Below are 27,047 nucleotides of genomic sequence, written 5' to 3'. Positions count from 1 at the left end.
CCTCACACAAAATTTATTATACTGAGTCACTGTATCTCTCAATTTTCCACCCAATACATTCTTGAGCTATCTCTCTTTGCCACCCATTGGGATCTGTCTGGGAATACAAAATCATAATATTTACCTATGCTGACATTTTTTTCCCTAGTTCCAATTTCCATGTTTTAGAAGTTTCCTCCAGGTAAGATCACTTTACTAAAAAGTCACAAAACAGCTCATTTGTCCCCTCACATGGGGAACTGTTGTAATGAATACACTGCTGGGAATCAAAATGATGGTGTGAATAACAGGAAATCAATCAGAGGACTAATATTCAGATCTCTACCGCAGCGGTCCTCAACCTTTTCGGCACCAGGGACCAGTGCTCTTATAAGAATCTAACGCCTGATGATCTGAGGTGCAGCTGAGGTGGTGATGCTAGCGCTGGGGAGCAGAAGCAAATACAGAGGAAGCTTCCCTTGCTTGCCTGCTGCTCACATCCTGCTGTGCAGCCTGGTTCCTAACAGGCCACAGACCGGTACCAGTACATGGGCAGGGGGTTGGGGACCCCTGCTCTAAAAATTAAAGTAAAAAAAAAAAAAAAAAAAAAAAGGAAAATTTTGCCTCAGCTCAGTAGAATACGGAGATGCCATATAGATGTCTGCTTTCCATCTTCTTTCTCTTTTTCCCAGACCCTGGAGGGTTTGCTTCTTGTTTTAGTTTGGTGTTTTGGGGTTTGGCTACTTCCCTTGTATCACCTCCCAACCTATTAGGTGGCTGGGTTATTCACAGTGAGAACTCAAGGGCAACGGTTTTTTTTGGTAAGAAAAGTGATATTCAGGTTTGGGCCACGTGCCGTTAAGGGACAGAACTGGGCTTCCAACCCAGGCAGGCTGGCTCCAGAGACCATGGGTCTGCCCAGCACACCGTCACCTCCTATGCTGACGGAAATATGCTCACTCAGGCTGTAACCAGGCAGCCAAACGGAGGTATGTAAAAACTCAGCTTCCTCCTCCTTGGTGCATCACCGGAGTGTCAATTAAATCCTAATTATTGCATTTTAAGTTACTAAAAATAACAGGCAAAAAGAACAGCAACTGTCCAAACCTCCCAAGGCATCTGTCTTCTTATGATAATCACTTTATCCCATTTAGGCAGAATGTGTATATTGTTAGGAGTGAAGTTAGATGATAAACAGCATCTCCTATTGTTGTTCTGTAAGCAATATTTGCTTAAAAGTAGAATTTGACAGGACGAAGAAACTTGATGACAGGAAAAAGGTAGAAAAAGTAACAGAAGACCAGAGGCAATAAGGAACTAGCTTCATAAAGTATCAAAAACTCCTAAGAAATTGTATGTACTGAATAAAAAGATTCTCTAGTTGAATATAACTAGTCCCCTTCCCCTACTGGGGGTGGGGAGGGAGGGAAGAACCATGTGGACCAGGGAGAAAAAACCTGCAATTTATTAAAGAAGAGCTGGATTTTTGTCCTTTGCTTCCCACCAATAACTGGATCACTACAGTCAATCCCCTTACCCATTCCAGGCATGAGTTTACCAAATAGTTAACATATGAAATTCTATATATTTTTATATTCTTCACTCCTTTCCATCTAATACAGGCTTTCTCAACTCGACCTTAGCACTACTGATATTTTGTACATTCGTGAGGAAGAATGGTCTGTCTCATCCATTGCAGGATTTTCAGCAGCCCCTTCCTGGTCTCCATCCATTGCATGCAGTAGCACCCCCTCTTCTGCAATCATGAAAACCAAGAATGTCTCCAGATATTGCCAAAAGTTTCCTGCGGGTGTGGGTAAAAATCATGCCCACTGCTCTCATATTTGAATGATAGATACAGCTCTAAATGCTGAGGATTCTGCTATAAACATGTCACACAAAATATCGATTTTCAGGAAGCTGACGTTCAATCCCAGGATATAAACTAACAAGATTCATTTTGACCACAATCCTCTTCTAAACCAGTCAGTCACTATCAGTGGCAAAGCAGACATAAACAAGTCAATTTCAGCTTAATTTTACCCATTTTTAAACTAGGGATAATAATAATGTATTTCATAGTTAAAGAAAAAAACTTAAAATGGTGGCTAAAAATATCTTGTGTAAATACTCGAAATGCATATTACGTATGTGAACTCACTGAAGAATTTTAATTTCTTTAAAAGTAGGACAATCAGACAACTCAGGCCTCATGTAACACAACACAAGAACATAGCCCTACTATGATGCATTCTTGTGATAACTTGAACTTGAATCTAATGAATCCTAAAGATTTAAATAATAGTTTACAGGAAATATGACAGCTAGAGAAACGCATTAAATGACACCATAAGGACACAAGATATAGCCATAAGTAAAAAGTAGAAATTCTATTTTTAAAAAATGACCCAAATTCATCAACAAAAATATTCTGGGTGGAGGGGGTGCAGAGGGAGGAGACCGTGCAGATTAAAAGTGACTTAAAATACATACACCAAATGAAAAGCGCTGACATTGTATGAAATCCTGTATGAATTACAACAAATATAAAAAGACATTTTCTGGCGGGGAAAAAAAAAAGTAAAAATGGAACATGAACTGAGCATTGGATGATAGTAATGTTGTTGGGTATAATATTATCTTTTCTATATTGTCTTTTTATAAAAAAGTCCTTATCTTCTAATATATCTATATATATTTTTTTTTTTTCTTCAAATAGTCGTGTTTTAGAAAATATTCAAAGAATTAGCCAAAAAAGTGGCAGGAAGGGAGGCTGAGGAAGCAAGGACAGAATGTGGGTAACCAAAGAAACAGGATAATGGGGCCTCGAGGATCCATTACACTAACTAATCTCTGGTTTTATATATTTGAAATTTTTTCAAATATGTAAATTTTAAAAAATATTAAAAAAAAACTAGTAAGTTGATTCTGATGTGCTCACTGGAACCCAAACAATATTTACCCGAGAAACAAACCCATGTGTTGGCTAAAAACTGACGCGAAGGGGGAGCGCGGCCGCGTTCGCCACACGGAAGCCAGAGCCCGCGGCGGCGCGCGGGAGGAGGACCGCGGCCGGGTCCCCTCCACGCGCCTCCTTTTTTCACTCTCTAGGCAACTGTTGTTCATCGAACCTCAAGTGTTTTCATCATTAAGTTCCTTTCTTTGGTTAAAGAAAGGTTAAAGTCTCACGGAAATTCTGAACCATCTTCTAATTCTAGTCCTAAAAATTTTCTATGATAGATGCAAAATTTAAGTCTATCTTAAAACCTCAACAAGGAAACTTCTTTTAAAATGGCTTCATATTTATGTGTTATCATTATAAGCTTTTAAATTCAAATGGTTTAAATTTAAGCTTTAAAAATATTCATTTTAGCCAAAGCCATAAATAAAAGATTCAGTGAATGCGGTAAATAGTCTTCTTTCTCATTGTCTCATAGCATTTACTTCCTAAAATTCACAGCTGCAACAGACATTTATTTCAAAACCTAAGTCTACTCTACCCATTTCTGTTCAGTTGCAATCTACCTAACTGATGTTCACCTACTACGCACCTCACTTTCTGGGTCATTATTAGATACCTCGTAAATGTTCTCTTTTTTAATAAGGTTTAACTATAAAGATTTATGTGCATAGTCAGCATGTGTGCTACATGTCCAAATCGTCCACTCTTCCCTTCCATCACCGGGGGGAGCTTACCTCAAATACTGTTTTAGGGCACTTGTTATTGTCTTCACTTCCCAGTCTACGGAATTCTCCAGGTCCAACTCATTGCATGTTTTTACATCTAGTGAGCGAGCAGGAAAGAAAAAAATAATTAACACTTTGAACATTCAAAGGCCCTCCTGACCGGCTCAGAAAGCTTCCATTTATGTGGCTAAACCACACATAATTCTGTGGTTTCCTACAAAAACATTATGTACAATTTTTTATATTCTGTAAGACATGATCCATTATTACACATTTTTAGCACTTCAGAAAATCTGCAGTGGAGATGAAAATGAAAGGATAAGTAGGGAAGGACTGGACATACCCTAGCATTTAAATCAGTTATGCTAGATGGGATAAAAGGGGTCAAATACATGGTGCCAGAAAAAAAAATCTAACTGTGGGCAGTGAACACACAATACTATACACATGCCTCACTGTTAAACTGTACACCTGAAACTTACTAGAGTTTGTTAACAATGTCACCGTAACTTAAAAAATCATGATAACACATAATAAATGAATGAATGAATGAATGAGTGTCCACCACCACGAAGCACCAGGGCACAGAAAGCTATCATTATCATCATCGACATTATTATTAAGGGTATCACTCAGTAACCATGGCTCAGAGCGCATGTGGCATTTGCACATCTTTATATTTTCACTTGTTCAGGGGGCATCGTTGCTGCCACACTGTGTTGTGACAGGGGAAACAGTCGGCACTGTTAATGGAGAAATTAGAACAGTGAAAAGTCAGTGGGAGGAAAGGATAAATTTTGTGCCACACTTCTAAGATCTGTACTCATCATTATCGTCTTTCTGACGATTACTACTCAGTCAGCCAAAACAGAAATATGATGACACATAAACTTAAAAAGTCGTTTTTGGGTCATCTTTCATGGCAACATTAGAATTAACACACACTCATCCAGGAAATGCTTTTGGAAGCCTCTGTACACTTCTGCTGTTCATTCTATATTAGCAGTTAATTAGTTTTCTCTGTCCTGAAAGAGTGTTAATGATGTTTCTTCCAAACAGCCTTTCAAATAGCTAGTAAGCTCCAAAGACGACATGTGGTCTTAAGAAAAAAAAAAAAAAAAAAGAGCAAGAGAGAGAGAGAGAGGAGGAAGAGTCGGAGGGCATGGCGGGGAGGGAAGGAGGGAAGAGGGAGGGAGTCAGTTTTGAAAAGGAACCGGTCAGTCCTGGCTGAAAGGCAAGGAAAGGATGGTGGGCAAGGCAAGCCTCCGAGCACAACAGCACCTTTGACCCCAGGAAGGCTGCACCGGGCTGTGGCATGGCAGCAGGCAGGGCAGAGTGCAGCACTGGGACCACGAACTCGGCCTGAAATGCTAGCTGAAACCCCGGCCACCATGCCGCCCCGAGCGAGTCAGTTCCACACGGATCTGAACTTCAGGCCTTCGTCTGCACCCCGGAGACAATGCAAACGCTCTCAGCGAACCACTGAGGGCATAAAAGCGTATTGGGAACGTACACAGATTTCTACAACTTGTTAAATGAGTAGGTAATCACCTAGCTGAGTCACTAAAGGTAACAGCATTCAGTGGTGGTCAACTACTTCAAAGGGAGGGAGTAGAGAATGGGTTATAATGAATGATGTCAAGCAACCAATATAAATTTGCCTGGCTTTCTGCATTCCTATCAGGCAAAAGAGAAAATAAGAGCTTCATAGGGAGACCTGACTTCTCCCTCACTCCAGAATGATGCTTCAGCTAAGACCCAAAAAACTACTTATTTGTCTTTTTACCCTCCTTTACACTGCATTTGCGTATAATACAGGGAAGGAAACGTCTTGTTAGCATTTCCTTTATAAAAGCACTAAAAAAAAACTTGTCAAAATAGGACCACTACGTTATGTCATGAAGGACACTTAAAGTTTTAGGCTTGGGTATAAGGAAGGATGGATGACAAGTCAAAGTTATTCTCAAACTTTTTGAAAATAAAGTAAAACAAGAAGTGATGGTTATTTCGCAGCCATAACATCATACATATGAAGTCGATTACTCAAAAGTCTGGAGAATTTTTAAAGCACTTCAACAGCTCTTGATTACAGCAACTGACAGCAATATGCAATAAACTACAACAATGGCAATTGACACTGATTACATTTAGATCAGTTCCTACAATTCAGAACTCATTTTTTACTAAGCTTGTCAGACAAGCTACAAGTACATTCAAGAAATCAAATTAAGCACCCTGATTAAAGGTGCAATCCTTTATAACTGGGACTAAATAATTCTGTTCTAAAGGCTTTGCCAACCAATTACTTTGGTAACTGAATATTCTCTCTCTCATTAAATCAATTATTTAAATCTCATTTTAACATACAAGTCAGATAACATTTTCAATCAACTTGCTCCCAGCAAATCGCCATTTTTAAATCCTTCCAAAAGAAAGGCTTCTAAAGGAAATCTTTTATTTTCAACTTTCTACCAAATTATTATTCTATATTTTGAGAATCATATTCTTTCTAAGAAAAACAAGCTGTCTTTTGAATTAATGGAATAAAAAGTAGGTGTTACATCAGAAGTTAATGACTACACTGTGTCTGTGGTACTAATCCTCCATTAAAATTTCACAGTTTTCAACTAAATCATCTCCAGCAGTTCTTTACCACGGCGGATGCACTAAGACTAGATAAATTTGTTAATAACTTATTTGAGATTCTAACTTAAAAGGTATTTTAGTGTTTAATCAAGAATATATGGTCTACTGTCAATAAGGTAGAAATTTGACCTCCTTTCTAACCAAGGGAAAACATCTCGTGGATTACTTAAAAATCAAAATTAACAAGCACAGATACAAACAGGTAGCTTTTCTGGACATTAAAGTGGTCATAATTTTATAACCAGTAGTCGTTTTTTGAAACTAGAAATTTTCAGCCCAACCTAAATGCAAGTGTTGGCACCTAACATCGACTTGGGTCTCATTTTAAAATACTTAAGAAGCACAGTGATTGAATTAATTTTGAACATATACTTTATAATTTAAAATCTGAATTTTTTTCAGCTATGTTACTTTTTTTACCGATCTATGTGAAAAAGTTGTTCTACACAGTAAACAGGGTGATATTTTACAAGTAAAACACTTCTAAATCCGTTTTGTTTTCTATGATTCTATGTCTAAATTTAAAATCATCTACCTTTTTTTTTTGCAAATTAAATTTATTTAGAAATAACCATCAAATTCACCAGCACACAGAAGCTACTATCACATTTTCTCACAATTTCCTCTACCCTGCTCTGATGTTTTCATTCTAAAGTGGGGAAAAGGCAGAATGCATGACAATTCTAACTCATCTCAGTTCTAAACTACCAATAACTACTGTAATTAATCTGTTACTTTCTCACCCCATTTACTTAAAAACTGTGACTCATCCAAAGACACCTCATCTGACATTTCTCCCTGCATGCCCCAACTCTATTTAAAAAAAAAAAAAAAAAAACCACCACGAAACTGTGTGCGCCCTCAGTTGGAGCAAAAGAGTAAGGAAAGGAAAATGACCTGTAAAGGGAAGGAAGGCAACTGCTCACTTGGACATTTCCTCTCGGAAACTTAACAAGTTTGGTCCACAGAAAGCTAGGAGGCTGCTGGAAATCCAGCAGGCTGCTGCCTTATGCTCCCAGGACGGAAGACAGCTAAGGTGGAAAACAATTCTCATCACTGTGGGAGGAGGACAGCTGCCCATTCCTTTACCTGGCCTGGAGGAGTACAGGCGACTTGACTATTTAGAGGACTTAAGACGGTCAACTGCCACTAGCAGCATTTCATATTGGTAGCCAGACAGGAGAGAAAAAAGGGGGCAGGGAGGGGGGGGAGGTGAGGAAGGAGGGGAGTGGGAGGGGAAGAAAGACTAGAAACGTTTTGTTCTCTGTTTTAGTCTTAAATGTGAAGGGGGGAAACATACCAAAGAAAGGAGACAAATGAAGGAAACATGCCAGACTTGAACATACATCCTTTCTTTAGAAACCGTCTCAAACACTTACACATGTGTATTTAAAGAACACTTAAAATATTTTAAACAATACAAAATTATTTTATGCAAAATGGCAATAGAAAAATAATATCAAAGTAAATAATTAGCTCTCAAGAACTAAAGTGAACTAAGAAAGTAGAAGGTTTTCTCAAACAATATGCAATGGCTTGGAACTTTATCTCGGATACTCAAAAACTATTTTTCCTGTGTACAAAGAAAAATGCATTAAAAACAAAATGTAACTTTGAAAAAAGTCAAATTAGAAATAAATACCTAGAGGAATAATAATTTTAAAAAATAACTGCAAAGTACTATAAATGAACGGAATTATCATAATCATCTAGAGGGGGCAAACACTGAATGGCTTTGAAGCATGAAGCTAATAACTCACCCAATTTTTTTCCTCTTTAACATATACAATTTTAAAATAATGTCACTACATGGAAAAAGTTGGAGAGAAAGAAAATCTATGGAGTGGTGTATACATAACTGTTCAGAGACTCTAAAATCCTTTTTTTGGAAGAGGTATAAATTATTGCAGTTTGAATACCTGCTGAATCAGGATGGAAGTAAAGACGTATCTTAAGGAAATCTTAAATTTATTAGGGAAAAGTGACTAAATCTATTTCCTTAACAGCTAAAGTTTGGGTTAGTAACAAAGTTGGTAACAAAACGAAACAAAAATAAGCAAATATCTTTCCCTCACATCAATTCTCTACCTTCCACTGCTTGCAGAACATTACTGGAAACACAGCATTTCCTTTGCCAGCAATGTAAATGAGGCTGTGTCACGCTTGTGTCTCGAACTTCTCTACTCTGAATCTCAGGGAAAATGAAAACAGTTTGCCAGATCGAGAATTTTTGAGGGCTTAGATATTTTAAAACACCTTTTGAGTTAAGGATTGTGGATGAGACATTTCCCCAAAATAAAGGAAACTACTAACTGAGTTTGGGGATGCAGATCATGTGGGATTTTATGAGATTAAGAACAAATTTTGGGGCAGCTTAACACTTCAGGGTGACCAGAGAGACACCCTTGCTCGAACTGCCCTTGAACACGAACAAGGAGATAATAAATAATTATAATGTGAGGGTCCTTAGGACCAATTTCTTGTCACAAGGGACCTTTCAGCCCAAACCTCCCCTCTGGTATCAATGGTCTCCTAGTTCTAATCATCACAACACCCTCTTGAAAATGAGAGAAGTGTTTCTAATTTTAAAATTAACTAAAAGCAGATGCTATAGTCCCATTAAACTCTTCCAGCTGCTACTGAACCACTGGCAACCTGAGTCTATTTAATTTGGAGACCTCTAATGGCAAAAAGGAAAATCTGACTGCCAAATTTGCACACCCAAGTTAAACCAGAGAGACAGAAAATAAAAACAGCTCATGGAGGTGAATGCATTTGAATAAGGCTCTCCAGCTGATGATGGGCAATTTTTCCCTGTGGTTAATAGCTAAAAAAAGGTTGTTGCTTATGAAACCCTTAATTCAAAGACAGCCAAACAAGCAAGCCTATCTGTAACATCTCCGTTGATTTTATTCATCTTGGTCTCTGCTTCCTAAAAATGAGTCTTTGCTACAATGCTGTAAGATTCCGAAAGCTTTAAATGCACTGACAGTATACCTGAGGGCATTGTTAATATTGATTAATTAAAGTGAGATATCAAATTAATTACTATGTAGTAAGGTCATAATGGCATAGAGGCCCTCAAGCCTGACGAGTTATCATCACTCCTCAAAAGTCAGTCTTGCTTTGGGGTGAGGAGGAAAGTGGGGTGTCTTACAGGTGGCACTGAAGTGACAGCAGTGTGTACTACAAAAGCGCTTTGTCATTCCCATAATGTCTGGGGTAATAAAACGAATTCACTTTCTGGCTTCCTCCAGTCTCTGATGCCAAAGAACACTGTGTTATCAGCACAGATGGAACATGCATGGTTCTGGAGAAGAGCCTGGTGCAAACTACAAACAAGTCCTGTGAATACCAATGAATCTCTGAGAACCAGGCCCGTGCTGTCAAATGACAGCTCTGGAAGCTCCATAAAAATGAGCGAGTCCCAGGGGTCTTGTCCAATCAAATGTCAAGACTCTGAACAGCCAAAGTGGAAGCCACGCAAACCACAGAGGCCTAGTGGCGACCTTCCCATGAGAAGGAAGCAGAAGACGACATTCACTCATGAGCTGTGATTTTTTTTTTCTTCCATTTTTTAGTAAGTCAAAAGGAAGTGGATGACCTGTGCTGATGCAAGCATTAATCTACTTCTGTAGGTCACCTGGGAGAAAACTAATCTAGGCAGTATAAGAAAAGAAGGGATTCACAAGTATGCTGTACGTTACTATGAAATATTAACTTGAGATGTCAATGAACATAAACAAATAATGCATGGAAAATGATTAGAAAAGAAGCATACCCATCAACATACTGAGAAGTCTCTGGACCTTTGAACTCACCCCCACAACTCTGTACAATCCTTGGTCATTTATACCTATTGAAAGAGACAAAATGTTAGCAAAATACAAGACTGTCATGTTTGAAAAGCTGTCAACAAACAGTTGAATTCTGACTCTGCTAACTCACATTAGTAGCATTCCTGTTGACTATAAAAATAACGTTTGACAAAAGCAAGTGTTTACCAACTTGTTTTAGCAGCTTGGTATTCATGAGTTACGGTTGAAAAATAATCTCATAAAACAATGTTCCATGTGGACAAAATGTAATGAGTCAATGTTAATGAAATAAGTTAAGCAGTACTCATGTATACCAATGCAATGCATAAAGATGCATCATAATTTTCATGTTTATTATGTTTACTTATTCTTGAAATTTTTCCTGAAAAAAAAATTAGCTTTGCAAAAATATAGTGCTGATTACCACATAAAAAGACATTGTTTGAATGATTCTTAAAGACCATGGAAATGCACTCAAAACTGAAGTAGAACTGCTTTTGTTTTTAAGAGCTATAATAAGCACTGTCCAGTTAGAAGATTTGATATTTCAAATAGGTATCAACACAAATGGTATACCAAAATGAACCAAATCACTGCATTCCCTCTCTGCAGAGACCTGAAACAAAGTATCCCTGAGCACAACAAACAAGATATAAAAATAAAGGCAAGAAAATTCCCTGTCAGACACAATTTAGTATGTTGAATTCATAGCTTTGTTTTAAAACTGACTTGAACAAATCGACAGTAAAAGGACTTTTGGAGGCAATCAGGAAACTGAGTGGCTTTAACGTTATCTCAGAAAATGTCTGTATATTTTTAAGTTATGCACTGAAAGGACTAAAAATAACCCCATCTTAGATGCAAGAGGGAGGAAGGGGCAGACGAAGCAAAGCAACAGCACCGAAATCTTGGGAAACGTTGAGTCTGAGCAGTAAAAATGCTGGTGGGCTGTTGTACTACTCTATTTTTTTTATGCTTGAAAAGGTTTATGGTAAAAAAAAAAAAATGACTTCCAGAATATGTGACTTATCTTTTTTTTTTTCTCAAGAGTTGCAGCTTTCTGCCTGTGTTTACTTTCTGCACTACAAATGTTAAAGCTCTCGAGAACATGACTGGCTGACAAGATGATGCTTCTAATCCCAATGTTTCCTAAAAACAAAACACCACCAAAAAAAAACAAAAAAAACAAAACAAAAACCATGAATTTGGCCAAGGGGAGCATACTTCCTTTTCACCTCCCTGCGTGGGGTGATGAAAAAGTACTAGACGAGGTCTAAAGAACTAGATGAACTGAATTCAAATCACAGCAGTCACTCCTGAGCTCTGAGGCCTTGGGCAAGACAGGAAACTGAGCCTCGATGCTGCCTCTGAGATCACAGTCGGCTCCCTACTCCCTGTGTTACAGTGGGAAATGAGACCCTAACACAGGCACACCCACAAGCTTTTATGATTCCTTGCAGAAATGAGTGTTCCTTCTCCTTGTTCTCTTTTTTGCTTTTTGTTTCTCCCTATTCATTTTTTAAAGTTTCTCAAATGTCTTATTTGTCTGTTATGAACTGTGTCCCACCCAAAACTCTATGCTGACGCCCTAGCCCAAGGTGCCTCATCGGGTGGCCACATTTGGAAATAAGGTCTTTCAAAGAGGTGATTAAGTTAAAATAAGGTCATTAGGGTCAGCCCTAAACCAATATGCCTGGTGTCCTTATAATAAGAGATAAGGATATAGACAGAGAGAAGACAGCCCTCTACAAGCCAAAAAGAGAGGCCTCGGAAGGATTTCTAGCCTCAAGAACTGTGAAAATATAAAATCCTGTTGTTTAAGCCACCCAATCTGGGGTATTTTATTATGGCGGCCCTAGCAAACTGAAAAACCTTCTCTCTCAATTACTCAATAGAGCTAAGAATAAGAAGAGCAAAGGCAAGCCCTTCAGTCTTTACAAGTCTATTCAGAACGCTGAGGAATCAGAGCAGCAGACAGAGGCGCCTTCCTGATAGGGAATGCCCCCTGAGTCCGAGGGAATAGAAAAACACAGTCCTGTCAGGATTTAAAAAAAAAAAAAAAAAACAACAAGAAAACTGTCAAGAAACACAAAAATCAGAGTTTGAGCCTGCTATAGGAAAAAAGACAGCCTCGTTCCTTCCTTCTCCTAGAGGCCAGAAAGCCATGTCCAGACCGTTTAAAATACCAAAGGATTTTTTTTTTCAATACTACTCTATTTAAGGGACCTAAAATAGTTTGACCTCAGTGTCAGAAGCCAAGAGAGCAAGTAATATTCTATAGTCAAAAGAACATACCACTATGAGAAGTGCCTCAAATACATGGAAAAATAAGAGTTATTTCGGCAATAATAATCACTCTGTATCAGATAATTGATCAAGTTCAAATTCAAGAAGAGTTAACTGCTAATGCATAATAAAAGGCGCAAGGGGGAATTGATGCTCCTCGGCACAGCTTTTACTTTTTTAAAATGAAATTTCAATAAACCTTGTATTTAAGCAGCTTGAAAACAGCATGAGTAACACATGCACTCAAGTCATGTAGGGTTTTGTTTCTAGTTACATTGTTCTTAGACGCTCTGGACTAAGAAAGTTGGAACACGTTTTACATCTATAAACATATAGTTACATAAAAGCTATCAAATAAATACATTTAAAGAATGAAAACCAGTCAACATGCCAAGTTATAGCAGTGTATTTATCACATCCTCTCCAGCCTCTCTTCCTTGTTTCCCCCTTTCAGCCAAAGGGATCATTATTTCTGATCACTAAGTATTAGAATTCTGAAATTTTCTTTGGCTTCCTCCCTGTAACTTTCCAAATTCAATAGGTCAGTGTCTACATTTTCTTCAAACTTCAGTCTTACATTTGATGCACACAAATTTATTAAAGCATCCTTGCAGGAAACTCAGATAATCCATTCTGTGGTAATCCATAATCCATTCTGATCATGTTTTTTGTCTTTCTAGTTTTCAAACCATTTTGATTATCTAAGATCTCTTCTACCTCTATTCAAGGGTATGCCATCAGATCAAGTCCAAATTCCTCAGCCGAACAAGTATGTAAGGCATACAAATCCATAATGGGCCCAACTTCATCTACTCACACTTTTTGCAGAACATGTGCTTTAACCAGAGTAGACCCTTGACTCTCACCCACAAATAACCAAATATATTCCCTCCTCCACGGCTACGTTCAGGTGGAAGCCTCCTCTGACGGAACGTTCTTTCCTTTCTCTCCACAAAGTATTCATCAGCTATGTGGCAGGTGCTAGTCGAGTTGCCCAAGATTCAACAGTGAGTAAAATAAAGTCCTATAAATACCTTCGAAACCAAATAAAACCCCATCTTTTCTGATACCAGCCCACAGCGATAATTCCCATATTCTGAAGATGATTCATAATTAATTCTTTTTAACACTTAATTACATTTTAAAACTGGCCCACAACATCTTATTCACAATTCCCAAAATCAAAGTTCTGAATGTTTGACCGACATCAGGCTATTTCCTTACATTTCCCCACTTGGTTAAGAATATTCCTGTTTTGGCATGTTAAAAATCATTTTCACACCAACCATACCTGGAGGTGTTACATACTATACAGCAGGGGTCCCCAACTCCACAATACAGGTCCACACAGCAGGAGGTGAGCGGAGGCCAGAGAGCAAAAACTTCATCTGTATTTGCAGCAGCTCCCAGCACTAGCATCACCGCCTCAGCTCCACCTCAGATCATCAGGCATTAGATTCTCACAGGACCAAGAACCCTCCTGTGAACTGCACATGTGAGGGATGTAGGCCGAGTGCTCCTTATGCGAATCTAACGCCTGATGATCAGAGGTGGAGCTGAGGTGGTGATGCCAGCGCTAGGAGCCACTGCAAACACAGACTACTATTAGCAGAGAAGTGTGACTGCACAGAGACCATAATAAATCAATTGCTTGCAGACTCATTAAAAACCCATCGGTGAGTGGCAAGTGACAATTAAGCTTCGTCTAGCGGCTGGCTTTATAGGAGCAAGTGAGATGATTTACTTAAACTGTACGGCTGCATCTGGTGGCAGGCTTTAAGTCAGAATCCGACAGTCATTTTAGTCCGCGTGTGGCTGGTCCATTATTTCATTTACCACCCCCGTCCACACCTCTTTCCCGCACTGCACACTTGTCTCAGTCACGGTTTTGGTAAGCCCACAAGCTAACCCTAGCCAAAATGAGCAAAAAACAAACGTCACTGGAGAGCCTTTTTGAAAAGGAAGAAAGACCCAATGATGAAATGGCAGAAGACTCTAAGACTGACAAAGAAGGCTGCATTTAAAAGAAAATACCAAGAGTCCTGCTTAAATTACAGGTTCATTTCAACAGATCAAGCCCATTTTGCATATGTGGCAACGGGCTATCCAACAAAGCCACGAAACCCTCAAAACTGCTTTGCCACATAGAAACCAAGCATCCCCCATTAAAAGACAAGACTTTGGAGTTTTTCAAAACAAAAAACATGAACACAAAGAACAGAAGCAATTACTGAAGGCCACCATTTTATTAAGTGTGTCTACGCCGAGAGCATCATTCTTAGTGGCCACTTCAGTTTTCCTGGTAGGTAATCATTCAAAGGCTTGAATAGTTAGTTCAGCTAACCACATCGCTGAAGCTAGGAAGCCCTTCGGTACTGGTGAAGAGTTGATCCTGCCTGATGCTAAGAACATTTGACGTGAACTTTTAGGAGAGGTTGCAGTTTAAAAGGTGGCACGTGTCCCTCTTTTGGCCAGCACCCATAACTAGACAAACTGATGAAACGACAGAGGATATTGAGGCACAACTGTTAGGAGGATTAATGAGTCATTGTGGTACGTGATCCAGGCCGGTGAGTCTACTGATGATGACAAGGCAACAATGTTTGTTTTTATGTGATATATTTTTCAGAAGGATGTGCATGAGGATACGTCATGGGCACTTTTGTTGCCAACCAACACCACAGCTACAGAACTAACTATTCAAGCCTTTGAATGATCACCTACCAGGAAAACTGAAGTGGTCATTTTGTGTCAGTATGTGCACGGAGTGGCTGCCATTACCGGACGGCTTTTTGGTTTCCCTGCTTGGGTCAGAAAGGTCGCTTCTTCTGAATGTGAGTCTACGCCATTGTGTCATCCATAGAGAAATGCTGGCTAGCCAAAAAATGTCACCTGAACTTAACAACATTTTGCAGGATGTGATTAAATTTAGCAACCACGCTGAAGCGCGTGCCCGTAACTCGCGTCTGTCCGTGCAGCTCTGTGAGGAGATGGACACACCGCGCCCACGTCGTCCTCTCTTATACACAGAAGTGACATAGCTTTCTAAAGGTAGATCACTGGCCAGAGTTTCTGGGTCAGGAGAGCCGCTTCAGAGATTTCTTTTAGAAAAACGGTCACCACTGGCAGCACATTTCAGTAACACAGAATGGGTCACAAAACTTGCTTACCTGTGTGACATATTCGACCTCTTAACCAACTCAACCTGTCACTTCAGGGGAGAACAACTGTGTTTGAGTCGGCACATGAAGTGGCTTCATTCAAAGCCAAACTAGAATTATGGGGGCGACGATGAAGACTGGGATTATTGACATGACAAAAATCTCAGCAGAGATTTTGAAAGAGACTGAGCCAGGGCCTTCTTCCTCCCAGCTGGTGGTGCAGGATCACCTGTCTCAACTTTCAAAACAGTTTGAGCATTACTGCCCAACCACAAATGACACCTGGGAAGGAATGGATCCTTGACCCATTTGTGAATAAGCCAGGTCAACTGGCTTTGTCTGTGTTAGAGGAGGATCAACAGCTTGAGAACACAAATGACAGTGGCCTTAAAAGTATGTTTGAGACAACTTCAAATTACCATACATTCTGGGTTAAAGTCAAGACGGAATATTCTGAGATTGTTACAAAGGTACTGAAAAGTCTGCTTCCATTTCCAACATTCTATCTTTGTGAAAAAGGGTTTTCTGCAGTGACAGCAACCAAAATGAGATTACAGAGTAGACTGGACATAAGCAACATATTACGGATCATTGTCTTCCATCACCTCCAGATGGGACCATCTAGTTGAAGGAAAAAAAGCTCAGGGCCCCCACTAATTATGCATTATGGTGATTTGTGTAATTATTTCGTTATACGTTATAATGTAATAATAAAAAGTATACAATAAATGTAATGGGCTTGAATTATCCCAAAAAGAAGTGCCCATCCCCATCCCCTGGTCCTTTTTAGATAAAACAATCTATATTTTAAAATTCAGCCAATGTCGTAATTTTCAGATTAAAAATTATAGACCTGTGTTCTGAATTCACACAGAGATATTACCTGGAAAAAAAGGTCAACCTTGGTTTCTTTGTTGTCTTAATAGCTTTCATGGTGCCTTGCATAAAATAACTGGGTGCAGAATAGGTATGGCTAGATTGATCTGACTTAAAATCAATTTAGAACTACAAATACATATTGGACTTGGGCCAAAAAAGACATTACAGTTAGAAAATGAAAACAAAGATACACAAGTTATTAAAACTCTTTTGGGGCATCAAGGCTCACTGACAGATATCATTACTACAACGATTTCTAACTTTTAACAAAAATTTGTCGCGTCAAAGTGTTTCCAGACCCAAAGATGTTTTCTTTTAATAAGATTGGTTCTGATCGGTAGTAAAGACAAGGTAAGTGCTCTCCATTGCAGTGATGAGTGGGTGATGACAGCTGTCCCTGGGCGAAGTGAATAAAGTGAAATCGAATGTGTCTCACTTCCCACCAGCTGTCTCCTCCAATCTCCCACGGCACTGTCATAGAGACTACCCATATCTTCCTGGAGGAGAGGGTCAAGAAGTAGGAATGAGTCGAGTTTCATCAACATCTCTGCCCAAGTGTTTCCTTCTCAGAATGCAAATGACACTATCAGTGCCCATCTAGTCAGCTCCAGAAAACACCTGAATAGAACTATGAACACCCGTGGGTACCCACAAGCCCTTGCACGTGGGCTGGAGAAGTACAAGAGAAAATAAGATGCTCTGGGACAATAACAGAATTAGACACAAAAGAAAAATAAAACTTTGAAAGGCTGGTAAGTTCAGTTAAATGACAGAGATAGAGGCAAAGACCGGAGTAGCTGCAACTGGCAAGGGAATGTGGTACGAAGAAGACAAAGTGCCAGTTAAAGAAAGCAGAAGGGAAAAGACAGGTAACTAAAACACATGCACGTGCGTATGTGCACACACACAGGAGAAAGGCAAACAGGGAGAAAAGAACAAAACAAAAGGAAGGCGAAATTGAAAATAAATGAAAAGATAGCAGGCTACAAAATTATATAACCTTTAATTTCCTAATAATTTCATAAAAAGTATTGAGCATTTACTGTATTTTAAGCACTGAGGTAAAGTGAAGCTATAGAGTGAAATCAAAAAGACTGTTAACATTGAGAGAGAGAGCAACTTGGAACCAATGCGGCCGTGAAGTCTCTCCTTTCTTCCTTCCACCTTCCCTTTCCAGCTTCGGGAACAGGTTCTGCACCTCGCAGCTCAGGATTAATACCCTGAATGCTGCTTGGCACATGGTATACATTTAACAAATGAATTGAATAAATTAGTGAATTAACTGAATAAATGAATAAGTTGATGACTGATTACTTAAGAGACGTGGGGAAAAAATTAAGAGAGACAGAAAAGCTTATTTATAACTAGGAAACACAGATACAACAACATAAAGGAGTAAGGCTCAAAGTGGAACATAAACACTTTCGATGGTAACATGCTCGCAATTATTAAAAAGTAATTTTGCAGCTGTGTGATTCCACAGAAATAAACGAGCAACTTCCATGGGTCTATAAACTAACATTTATTCAGCTCTTGTCTAGTGACAAGCAGAGTGCTTGGCACGGAACGAGGTAATTGATCAATATTTGTGGGCAGAATGAATCATTTATTTGCACTTATACGTGTTGACAATGGGTAAAAGATCATTAATGCTCGTGTTCACACTCACAGGATTTACATTAGAAGTCTGCAACATGGCATTATTAATGAGCCACGTGTGCATATGCACACACGTGTATGCAGAGATACGACTGCAGGGTTACACGTCCCAGCAGCACTGCAAAGACGAATCCTCTCACGGGCTATGGAAGGATCAAACATGTACTATTATGCATATGTAAACATGATCATTGCAAATGTTTTATAATTATATATTTATATAGAGTTATAAATATTAACTACTCTTGAAAGATTCTTGGAAACAAAAGGAAAAAAAAAAGCGCTATAAATAAAATGATCAGGAAAAACTTGTGAGGAAATGTCAAGCAGAAAGGGGAAGCATGATATGCTAAGGAGCTCACAGAAAAGCAATGATGAGGATCACGAATACGGTTTCAGGTCACAGCTGAATTACGCAAATTTCACAATGTGTTCTTTACATATATTTATAATTAATCATCGATAAATGTTACAACAAACATTACATCAATTATATTTAAATGTCTGCTTAAGCATAGTAAGCACTTTCTAGGCTACCTGCTATGCTGAATTACACAAAAATAAACAGGTCCAGACACGGATACCCTTCCAAGATACTGGGCAATTCATAGCATTTTATGGTTCTGTCAAAAATGAATGTTTAAATTATTTTTTTAAAAAAAGGATCAAAAACGATTCCTCTTTCCCATCAATGGGACATAATGTTCAACATCATAAATTTAAGATACTGTATAGAATTACAGAATTCTAAACCTTCAGAAGAATGCATTGTTTTTGACACATACAATGCATTCAATACTATAAAAAAAAAAAAAAAAAGCAGAGTAAAAAACAATTTCTGAGCACTAAAACAGTTAAAAGATTAACTACAGCTGTCCATAGATGAAAAGCTCAAAATGATAGCATCATTTAGACACTTCTAGACCTTGGTCCCCTAATTATTAAAAAAACAAAAACAAAAACAAAAACAAAAACAGCAGTAGCAGCAGCGTATCCTGGAAACGCAAATTTTGAAAATGCAAATTTGTTAAGTTTGTAAGATATAAATTATTACAGGTTAAGGTTACTGATCTCCTGGTTCTGTGATCTGGCAAGTTACTCAATCTCTGTGTCTCAGCTTCTTATCTGAAAATTGCAGTGAATGATGGAATGGGGTTGTCGTGGAAATTAAAGAAGATAATGTTTGTAAAGCATCTGCATGAGCCTAATGAATACCGAGTACTCATTAAATCTTTAACTAAGTATAAAATTCAAAATTAATATCGAAATAGTTAGGCACAATAAATATAAAAATCATCCTAACCAAGCCATGTAGTCTGCAGCCCACTTTCATAAAATGAAGCACATGTTGGGAAGAAAGTCAACGTTTATTCCATATAAATGACTCATGGAAAATATATAATTCACGTTCACCAATAACATGAGGAATTTCTCCCCTGGATGATAATAATCTGGGCAGCAGAGAGAAAAACTTAATAGCCGGCTACTATCTGCCAGGAACTAACCCGCATTTTCCCTTCCTATGACGTCTTGCTTTCGCTTTCGTGTTGACCTTCACAGACTCTTTCATGTAAATCCGCATCTGTACTATCAAGAGCCTCCCCGCCAGCAGGCACGTTGAGGAAGGGCTTTATGATTCATTCCATGGTCTTCCCACACCCAACCCAACTGGAGGCTGAGCTCAGAGGTCTGGCAGTTTGGCACGTGAGGGCATCTGTGCCAGCACATCCCCTTCCATTACAGAATAAGCGAGAAACATCGGAAAAGCACAAGGCAAATATCCAAGTCTAGGTCTCTTCGGGCATATATAGGCTTGACTCTAAGTTTCATGTTCTAAACAAGTTTCAAAGACAAGCAGTGTTTGGTTTATCGACTGCTACCTTTCTATCAGGGTCAGAATATTTCCAATATTCTGTGTGGCTGACCTCATTTCCGCTTTCTAACCAACAGAAGAGAAAGTATTTTTGCTTCAAGAATGAGACAACCCTCAGACTTGTTGCTAGTCCTTGTACGAGCACTCAAGCCAGTGGGCGGGCTGCCGAGACTGGGGCTAGAGGAAAGCTACAGAACAACAGGAAGTTTCTCTTTCATTTGTGTAATACTCGGGGTCCCGAACTCACTCCAGAGGTCTTGCCGTCCCAGGATCTAACAGGCACTAGCTATGACTCATTTAACGTGGCCTTCAGTCTTTTGTCACAGTGTTAACCTTGGGGACAGAAGTATCTCACAACCTCTGTGACTTCCGGCAGAATTTAGCTGCCTAAACCCTACTACGTTGCACTGTCAACCAAATCTAGGATAAATCAGATTTAAGAGTCAGGAGACCAGCATCTGAATCCCAGCTCTGCTGCTATCTGGTCATGTGACCTGTGGCAAGTTTACCCTTAGCTTGTTCTGAGCCTCAGACTCATATGTACGTAAGCTGTATCTGCTCCACCACCCACTGAGTTTTGTAGGGCCTGGGACCTTGAGTACATGAAACACTCAGAAAACATGAAATGCTGTATAATCAGGTTTCAGGTACTGTCAGATGCAGATTCCACAATGATATTATATCTGCCACTAAGAGACTTCTGAAGGTGCTGCAGAGATTCTCAGCAAAGGGAGCAAATCCTCCCTGGGGTGACAGTGCACCTGCAGGGTCCATGATGGGGCAGGTATGGAAAGAAGGCACAGGTAACTTTAAAATAGCTTTATCCCAAATCTAGAGGAGCACTTCAGAGATACTTAACCACCAGCCCCTGGTTCCCTTTTCCATTGTCTACAGTTTCGAACCATCTTCATTCTTTAAAATTTTCTCTTCCTTACTCTTTCATTCATGTCCAATATCCTCAGAAGATGTAGGAGAGTCTCCATCTCACGTTCACCGTGGTTAAAAGCACTGGCATTAAAAACTCAGTCTCAGGTCTGAGTTGTGGTCTGAGTTGTAGTCTGCTGCTTTCTAGCCCTGAGACTTGCACAAGTCAAATGATGTTTCTTTGCTTTAGGTGCTCATGTGAAATGGAGAAATACCACTGTTTCACTGAACAACACAGAAATACAGCCTGCATGGCCGGGCTATTCTTGAGCTTATCTTCCTAACCACTAAACCCATTGGCTATTTCTTGGTCCACCTCCCACCTGAACTGTCTAGAGCATCTGACACTGCTGACTTCTTCCTCGGAATCTCCTCTCTTGTGGCTTCCTTTACGCCACACTCTCCTGATTCTCCAGCTACCCCTTTGATGGTCCTATGTCTCTCTCATTATCCGTCTTCCTCTCATTTCTTAAAACGCCGCAATATTATGACCTTGGCCCCATTATCTTCTTACTTCGCCACCTACCTGAATAACTTGTTGACATTCGAAACGTTAACTCTCTGAAAACGACAGCCGCCATGCCCCTTGCTGCCTCATTCTACTGCTAACAAAAATGTCACAGGCACCTTGAATTTAGGATACGCCAAACCAACCTATATTCCCCCCAAACCTACCACATTCTCTGTCTTAGCTAAACATGTCCTCATCTACCTTAGCTGAAAAGCTTAGTCGGTTTTCACTTTTCCTTTCCATTACTGCCTACGTCCAACAAGTCACCGGATTCTCTTTTTCTACCAAATATCCTTCTACCCAACCCTTCAGCCCATTCCCAATGCCCTAGTTTAAACCCCCATCATCTTCATCCGCATTACTTCTGAAACCCGACCAGCCATCCTGCCTTCCACCCCCACCCCCCTTCCATCAATTCCGCTTCCGGTCAGAGATCGAAACACATTCCTGCTCAGACCTGGCAGTGTCTCACCACTGCCTACAGGACGGAGGCAGATACGCAGCGCAGCACCCGGGATCTGCCACGCCCGGGCCCCGACTGCTCACAGAGCACCTTCTCACATCGTACGCGTCCACTCAGCCCTGCCAGGAGCACCCCGGCTTGGGTGAACGCCGACTATTCCAGTACCTCCCTCTGGAGCAAAGAGTAGTTTTACATCCAGTTTTGGAAAACAGAGATAACTATCTCCACCTAGAGCAAAGGACAGACATGCTTGCCGGCCATTATAAAAGAGTCAAGTTCCCTAAGGTCAGAGCTTTTTTCTCCTGTAACACAACCCACTGCATGTACAAATATCATCCGACCCTCTGTGCAGAACCCTGGGGAATCAGGGCTCAGAGCACCAACACAAAATGCAATACCTTGGCTATGGACAGTAAGAAACTGCCCTTCCTCTCTGATCCAGTACCCACAGAACTATACAGAATAACTTATTCACATAAAAGTAGCAGATATAGAGGTCAATCTGGTGACAGCCAGAGGGGAGGAAGGTTGGGGGACTGGAAGAAGGGGGTGAAGGGTTAAAGAAGTACAAATTAGTCGTTGATAGATGGTCACCAGGACGGGAGCACGGCACAGGGAATGCAGTCAGCATTAACGTAATGGGCAGGTGGAGAGCCAGAGGAGAGAAAGAGCAATTAGGGGGATCGTTTTATAAACCATATAAATGTCTAACTATATAAACCACGTAATGTACTGTATATTTGAAACTAATAATATTTTTTTAATAAAATAGTAGCATAAAACCTCAGAGCCTTCACTGTCTTGAAGCTATATCGAAGCTAATCTTTTAAGAAAAGTAACCACATCTCCACCATTTTTTCCTCTAATATCTTTCCTGTAGAAAACACCCAGAACATGTTGATAAAGCCCACTTAACATGGGCATGCCCAGGAATAGGTAAGTATTAAAGTAAGTTGGAATGGAGAGGACAGCTAAATAGAGGTGTATTTTATTTACAAACTCATCACTCATTTAGCTCAAGTTTAAGTGGCTCCAAAATTTTACTTATGTAAGTCAGTAAAGAGATTCAAAGTCAAGGCAAAAGTTGGCTGGTGCCTTTTGCAACATCCCTTTCATCCGTTTTCTACCGAGATCAGAACATTATTAGAAAAGGCCTAATAATAATGTCTCACTGCTGCCATCTGCCTCCCCACCTCGGAGCAGCTGTGGCATCAGGGACTAAAGCAATTTTAGGCAAGCCTGGACATCTCTGTTTCCGGAAAGCTTGAGACAATCTAAGGGCCAAGGTCTTCGTCTTGAGTCTCTTCCCTTTTCTTCACGGCCCCTCATCCATGTCACTGCCTAAATGTCCACACCAGTTAATTTTGCTGCTTGTTTTAACAGCCACATAAAATTACTAGACAAACTGAATTATGGTGATTCCTCTTCCTATGTAAATTACTCTTTTTTGAAAAACTAAACTTTTCTCATCTCCCCGGTGTCTTGAGTCAATAATGGGATTACCTAAGTACGACCGTTTTCAATTAATAGATTTAGCTATACATAAGCAACTCACATTTACTGAGCACTCAACATGTGCCAATGCCCCAAGCATTCTCTTTTAATTCTCACAACTCTATTAAGAGGATACTTCCATTAGCCCATTACACACACACACAAAAATCAAGAAACAGGTTACGTAACTTGGTTGCATAGCTAATAAGTGGTGAAACAGATACCAATGAAGAACGAATTTTGAGCATGACTGACTTTTGAGCTCATGCTCTTCACCGACGTTAAGAATGCCTCAAGAATCTTCCAAGAAAATGCCACAGACCTCATCAACATTTGAACCCAACACACAGAACCTAGCACGCCTACTTCGTAGCAAACCAGCTTAACCATTTGTCCCTATTAATCTTACTCAACCTGGAAGCTAACAGCTTTGGAAGTTTATTTGTTCTTAAAACAAATAAGATTACTAATTGAGAAAATGAATAATCAGTCCTGACTCGCCTAGATTTAGTATTTCGGTTTTGCATTTGCATTTCTGCAGACACCACAAGACTCTTCAGCTCTCTCCCACATAAGACTGTCCTCTGTATCCACCCACAGTCATCTCACACCCATTATGATTAAAAAAAGAGTGAGCAAGAAACTCTAGTTTACTTGCTGTAAATTTTCCGGGGACAGCTGTTCTTTATCTTCTTCATTTTGCACTTAATTTGCCCTTAGCAATTTAAGATTAATGTGCAATCATGGTGAAGTAGATTGCAAGCTCACTCTGGGCGTCCTCCCACAAAGATCGATACTGCAGCTCTACGTTACCCTCTTCTTGCAGGCCCATCCTGAAACCCCACACGATTCCAGAAATGCTCTGGAAGCAGAAAAATCTTCAACCCAACTTCAGAAAGGTTTTCCAAAAACCTAAAACTTTCCTTTTCAAAAAAGAAAAATTCACTTTTACGTGTGACAAATCTTAAGACTGTCACATCTTAGAGGTGGCTTCCTACTTCTATCCCATGAATTCACAGCTTGTTACAAAGCTGAATCTGATAACTGACAGCTTGCCTAGACCGACATTTTAATGCCATACTCTAGAAATTAAAGTGAATATTCAAATTATTCACATATGGAAGTTTTTTTTTTAAGGGAAACTTCATAAACAAAGTGGCATACACATTTAGTTTTAAATCACAATGACTATTTTTTAAAAAAAAACAACTAAAAGAAGTTTTTCAGCAAAAGCACCTTTGTTTTTGTGTATTTTACAATGCATGCAACCTGAAAAACAAAGAGTCACGCGGTCATGGAAAAAGATATGATACTGGCTATGGGAGGCGATTCCTTTTCCAGAAGGGGTGTTATCCACTTAAAGAAATCATGTAGTTAATCGCCAAGATCTAAAACCATAAGACCCTTCCACATGCAACATGGTATATCTTTCTATCTATGTGTAAAATATTTCCCTAAATTCAAAGATGCTGACAAATTCATAAAGTAGTAAAAACCGATCCTACATATGTTATTGGAAGTACTCATTCCAACCACATATAGGAGAATAAATCTTCCAGTTTTATAAATTGTTGGAACATGTAATCTTGCCAAGGTGGCATTTTAATCAAATCTCTAAACACTCAAGCAAAAAGCAATTACTTATTGAGTGATAACTATGTGTGTACGAGGCAAGCAGAACAAAAGACATTAAAGTTCCAGAAATAAGATAAATTTGTGAAATGCACAATAATACCAGGCAATATAAATGTCAAATGAGGAACATGGACATTTCACAATTAAAACAATTCAGGAGACGGACAGAAAGGGGACATAAAGAAATACAGTTAATGAATATCTACTAAGCACAAAAATTAGCCCTTTCATTCTCACAAACGTGGGTTGTTGCAGACCGTGTGAATGAGCTTCTCGTTACATTGTTTCAGACACTAAATCCCTATCTTGCTGCACCGCTTTGGAGCTGAAACCTGACAGCTCTTTATCATTCTGCAGAAAGGTATGCCTCCTGCAGAGTACCAGAACGCCTCCATTCCTCCCTCACGCCTCTCATGCCTTCCTCTGGTCTTGCCCAATGTCTCTCTTTCTTTAAAAAAAAAAAAAAAAAAAAAAAAATTATAGTTGACGTACAATATTATATTAGTTTCAGGTGTACAACACAGTGATTCAACATTTAAATATCTTATGACGTGATCACCACAATAAGTCTAGTAACCGTCTATCACCACACAGTTTATTACACTGTTGATTATACTCCCTATTCTGTACATTACAGTCCGATGACTTATTTTCTAAGTTTATTCTTAATTCCCTTCCTCTTTTACATCCATCTCCCCACATCCCTCCCCTCTGGCAACCATCAGTTTGTTCTCTGTATCTATGAGTTAAGGCCCAGATGCTTTGCGTTCTTTCAAACATCTACACTTCAACCCACGCTCTTTCCCCACGCTCTTTCCTCTGCCAAAAACCTTCTGATGCTCCACATCGGTGCACCTGGACAATTCCTCCGCATCCTTCAGAACTTAGCTTAAGCACTGGGTCCTCAAGGAAGCCCTGGGTCACTAGTGTTTTGGAGGCCCAGGAGAAGCAAAGGAGAAGAAGGAGCTCAACATCTTCTTCCAGAGATGCAGGTAGAACACGAGACTCCATCGTGAGAGAGCCACAGGTCATGGTGGCTGCACGGGGATGGTTATTTTCAGCAAGGTTAACACAGTGGAGGAAAGGCCATCTAAACAGCTTGAGAATGAGGATGTTTTCCCGCAAAGGGATAAACTACTACAGGGCACCAAAAATGGGGGGGGTCATACAAAGATAGGCAAGAGGGGCTGGAAGTAAAGCGGCGAGGTAAGTGAACAAGAGGTGACGTGAATACTTGTGAATCTGCCTCCAAAGCAGGTGAAACTTGGACTCTCGTAACCCCAAAGCTACCTGGACTCATGACCCGAGGGCCTGATAAACTCTACTCTTTCAGGAAAGCCCTCAAGGCCTCATCTGTCCTCTCCCAGCGAAAGAAAACTCCATCTCTATTCTTATTGGACCTCTCAGTGTCTACAGCAGAGGCCTAGCTGCCACCGATTCCAACTCAATAGAGCTGGATTAGACTCAGGAATCTGCATTTTGAAGAATCACCACTGGTGATCCTGATACATATCATGGACTGCTGAGTGTCCTGATACCCTCTGTTTCCCAAACTAAAACTTGAAAGTAAAATTCCATGCAGAACTCTGATCCCTTCTGTACAACCAACCGCTAATGTGACTACTTCATCTGCTACATTATTCAGATGTATCCCTGCTATCTGACCCTAGCTGAATCTTATCCTCCCGAATCAGCTGCCTCCCCTATGGAATACCCCAGCTTAGGAGAGTTCTTTTGCACTAAAGCATTATCCATGAAACTACCATACTCATATTTACCTAAGTCTGCTACTCTACTGTCCACCACCCTCAAACCCAACCCCCTCACAATTAAATACAAATGCCTGAGTACTTCTGCTTTTTCTGTTTCTCCATGCTTCCTCTTCGGTCAAGTTTGGCTTGTTTTTTGTCTCTACAACTTAGCTGAGATTCTCTAAATGACAAAATATACCTCCCTATCCCTCAAATCTAAGAAAGCCTGTTCCTAGACAAAGTCCCTCAACCAATATCAAGTACTCTGCAATCCATCAGCA

The 27,047-nt window shown here is 39.8% G+C and overlaps 1 protein-coding gene across 13 annotated transcripts in view; it reads right to left on the bottom strand.

The window, feature by feature from the left end:
* ARHGAP10 (Rho GTPase activating protein 10) overlaps nt 1–27,047 on the bottom strand; it is a 258,976-nt gene that overhangs the window by 97,919 nt on the left and 134,010 nt on the right. For all 13 annotated transcript variants that reach the window (XR_004955025.1, XR_004955022.1, XR_004955018.1 and 10 more), the window contains 2 exons: nt 10,094–10,168; nt 3,676–3,763 (listed from right to left, as the gene is read on the bottom strand). Coding sequence is in view for 2 of the 13 variants with exons in the window: in XM_016158883.2 (XP_016014369.2) it covers nt 3,676–3,763; nt 10,094–10,168 (163 nt within the window). In the remaining 11 variants the exon portion in view is untranslated. The remainder of the gene's footprint in view (nt 1–3,675; nt 3,764–10,093; nt 10,169–27,047) is intronic.

The sequence above is a fragment of the Rousettus aegyptiacus genome, unplaced genomic scaffold (assembly GCF_014176215.1).
Source record: "Rousettus aegyptiacus isolate mRouAeg1 unplaced genomic scaffold, mRouAeg1.p scaffold_m13_p_16, whole genome shotgun sequence".
Classification (NCBI taxonomy): domain Eukaryota; kingdom Metazoa; phylum Chordata; class Mammalia; order Chiroptera; family Pteropodidae; genus Rousettus; species Rousettus aegyptiacus.
Note: the sequence above shows the minus strand (reverse complement) of the source record. Positions and strands in the feature narration are given on the sequence as shown.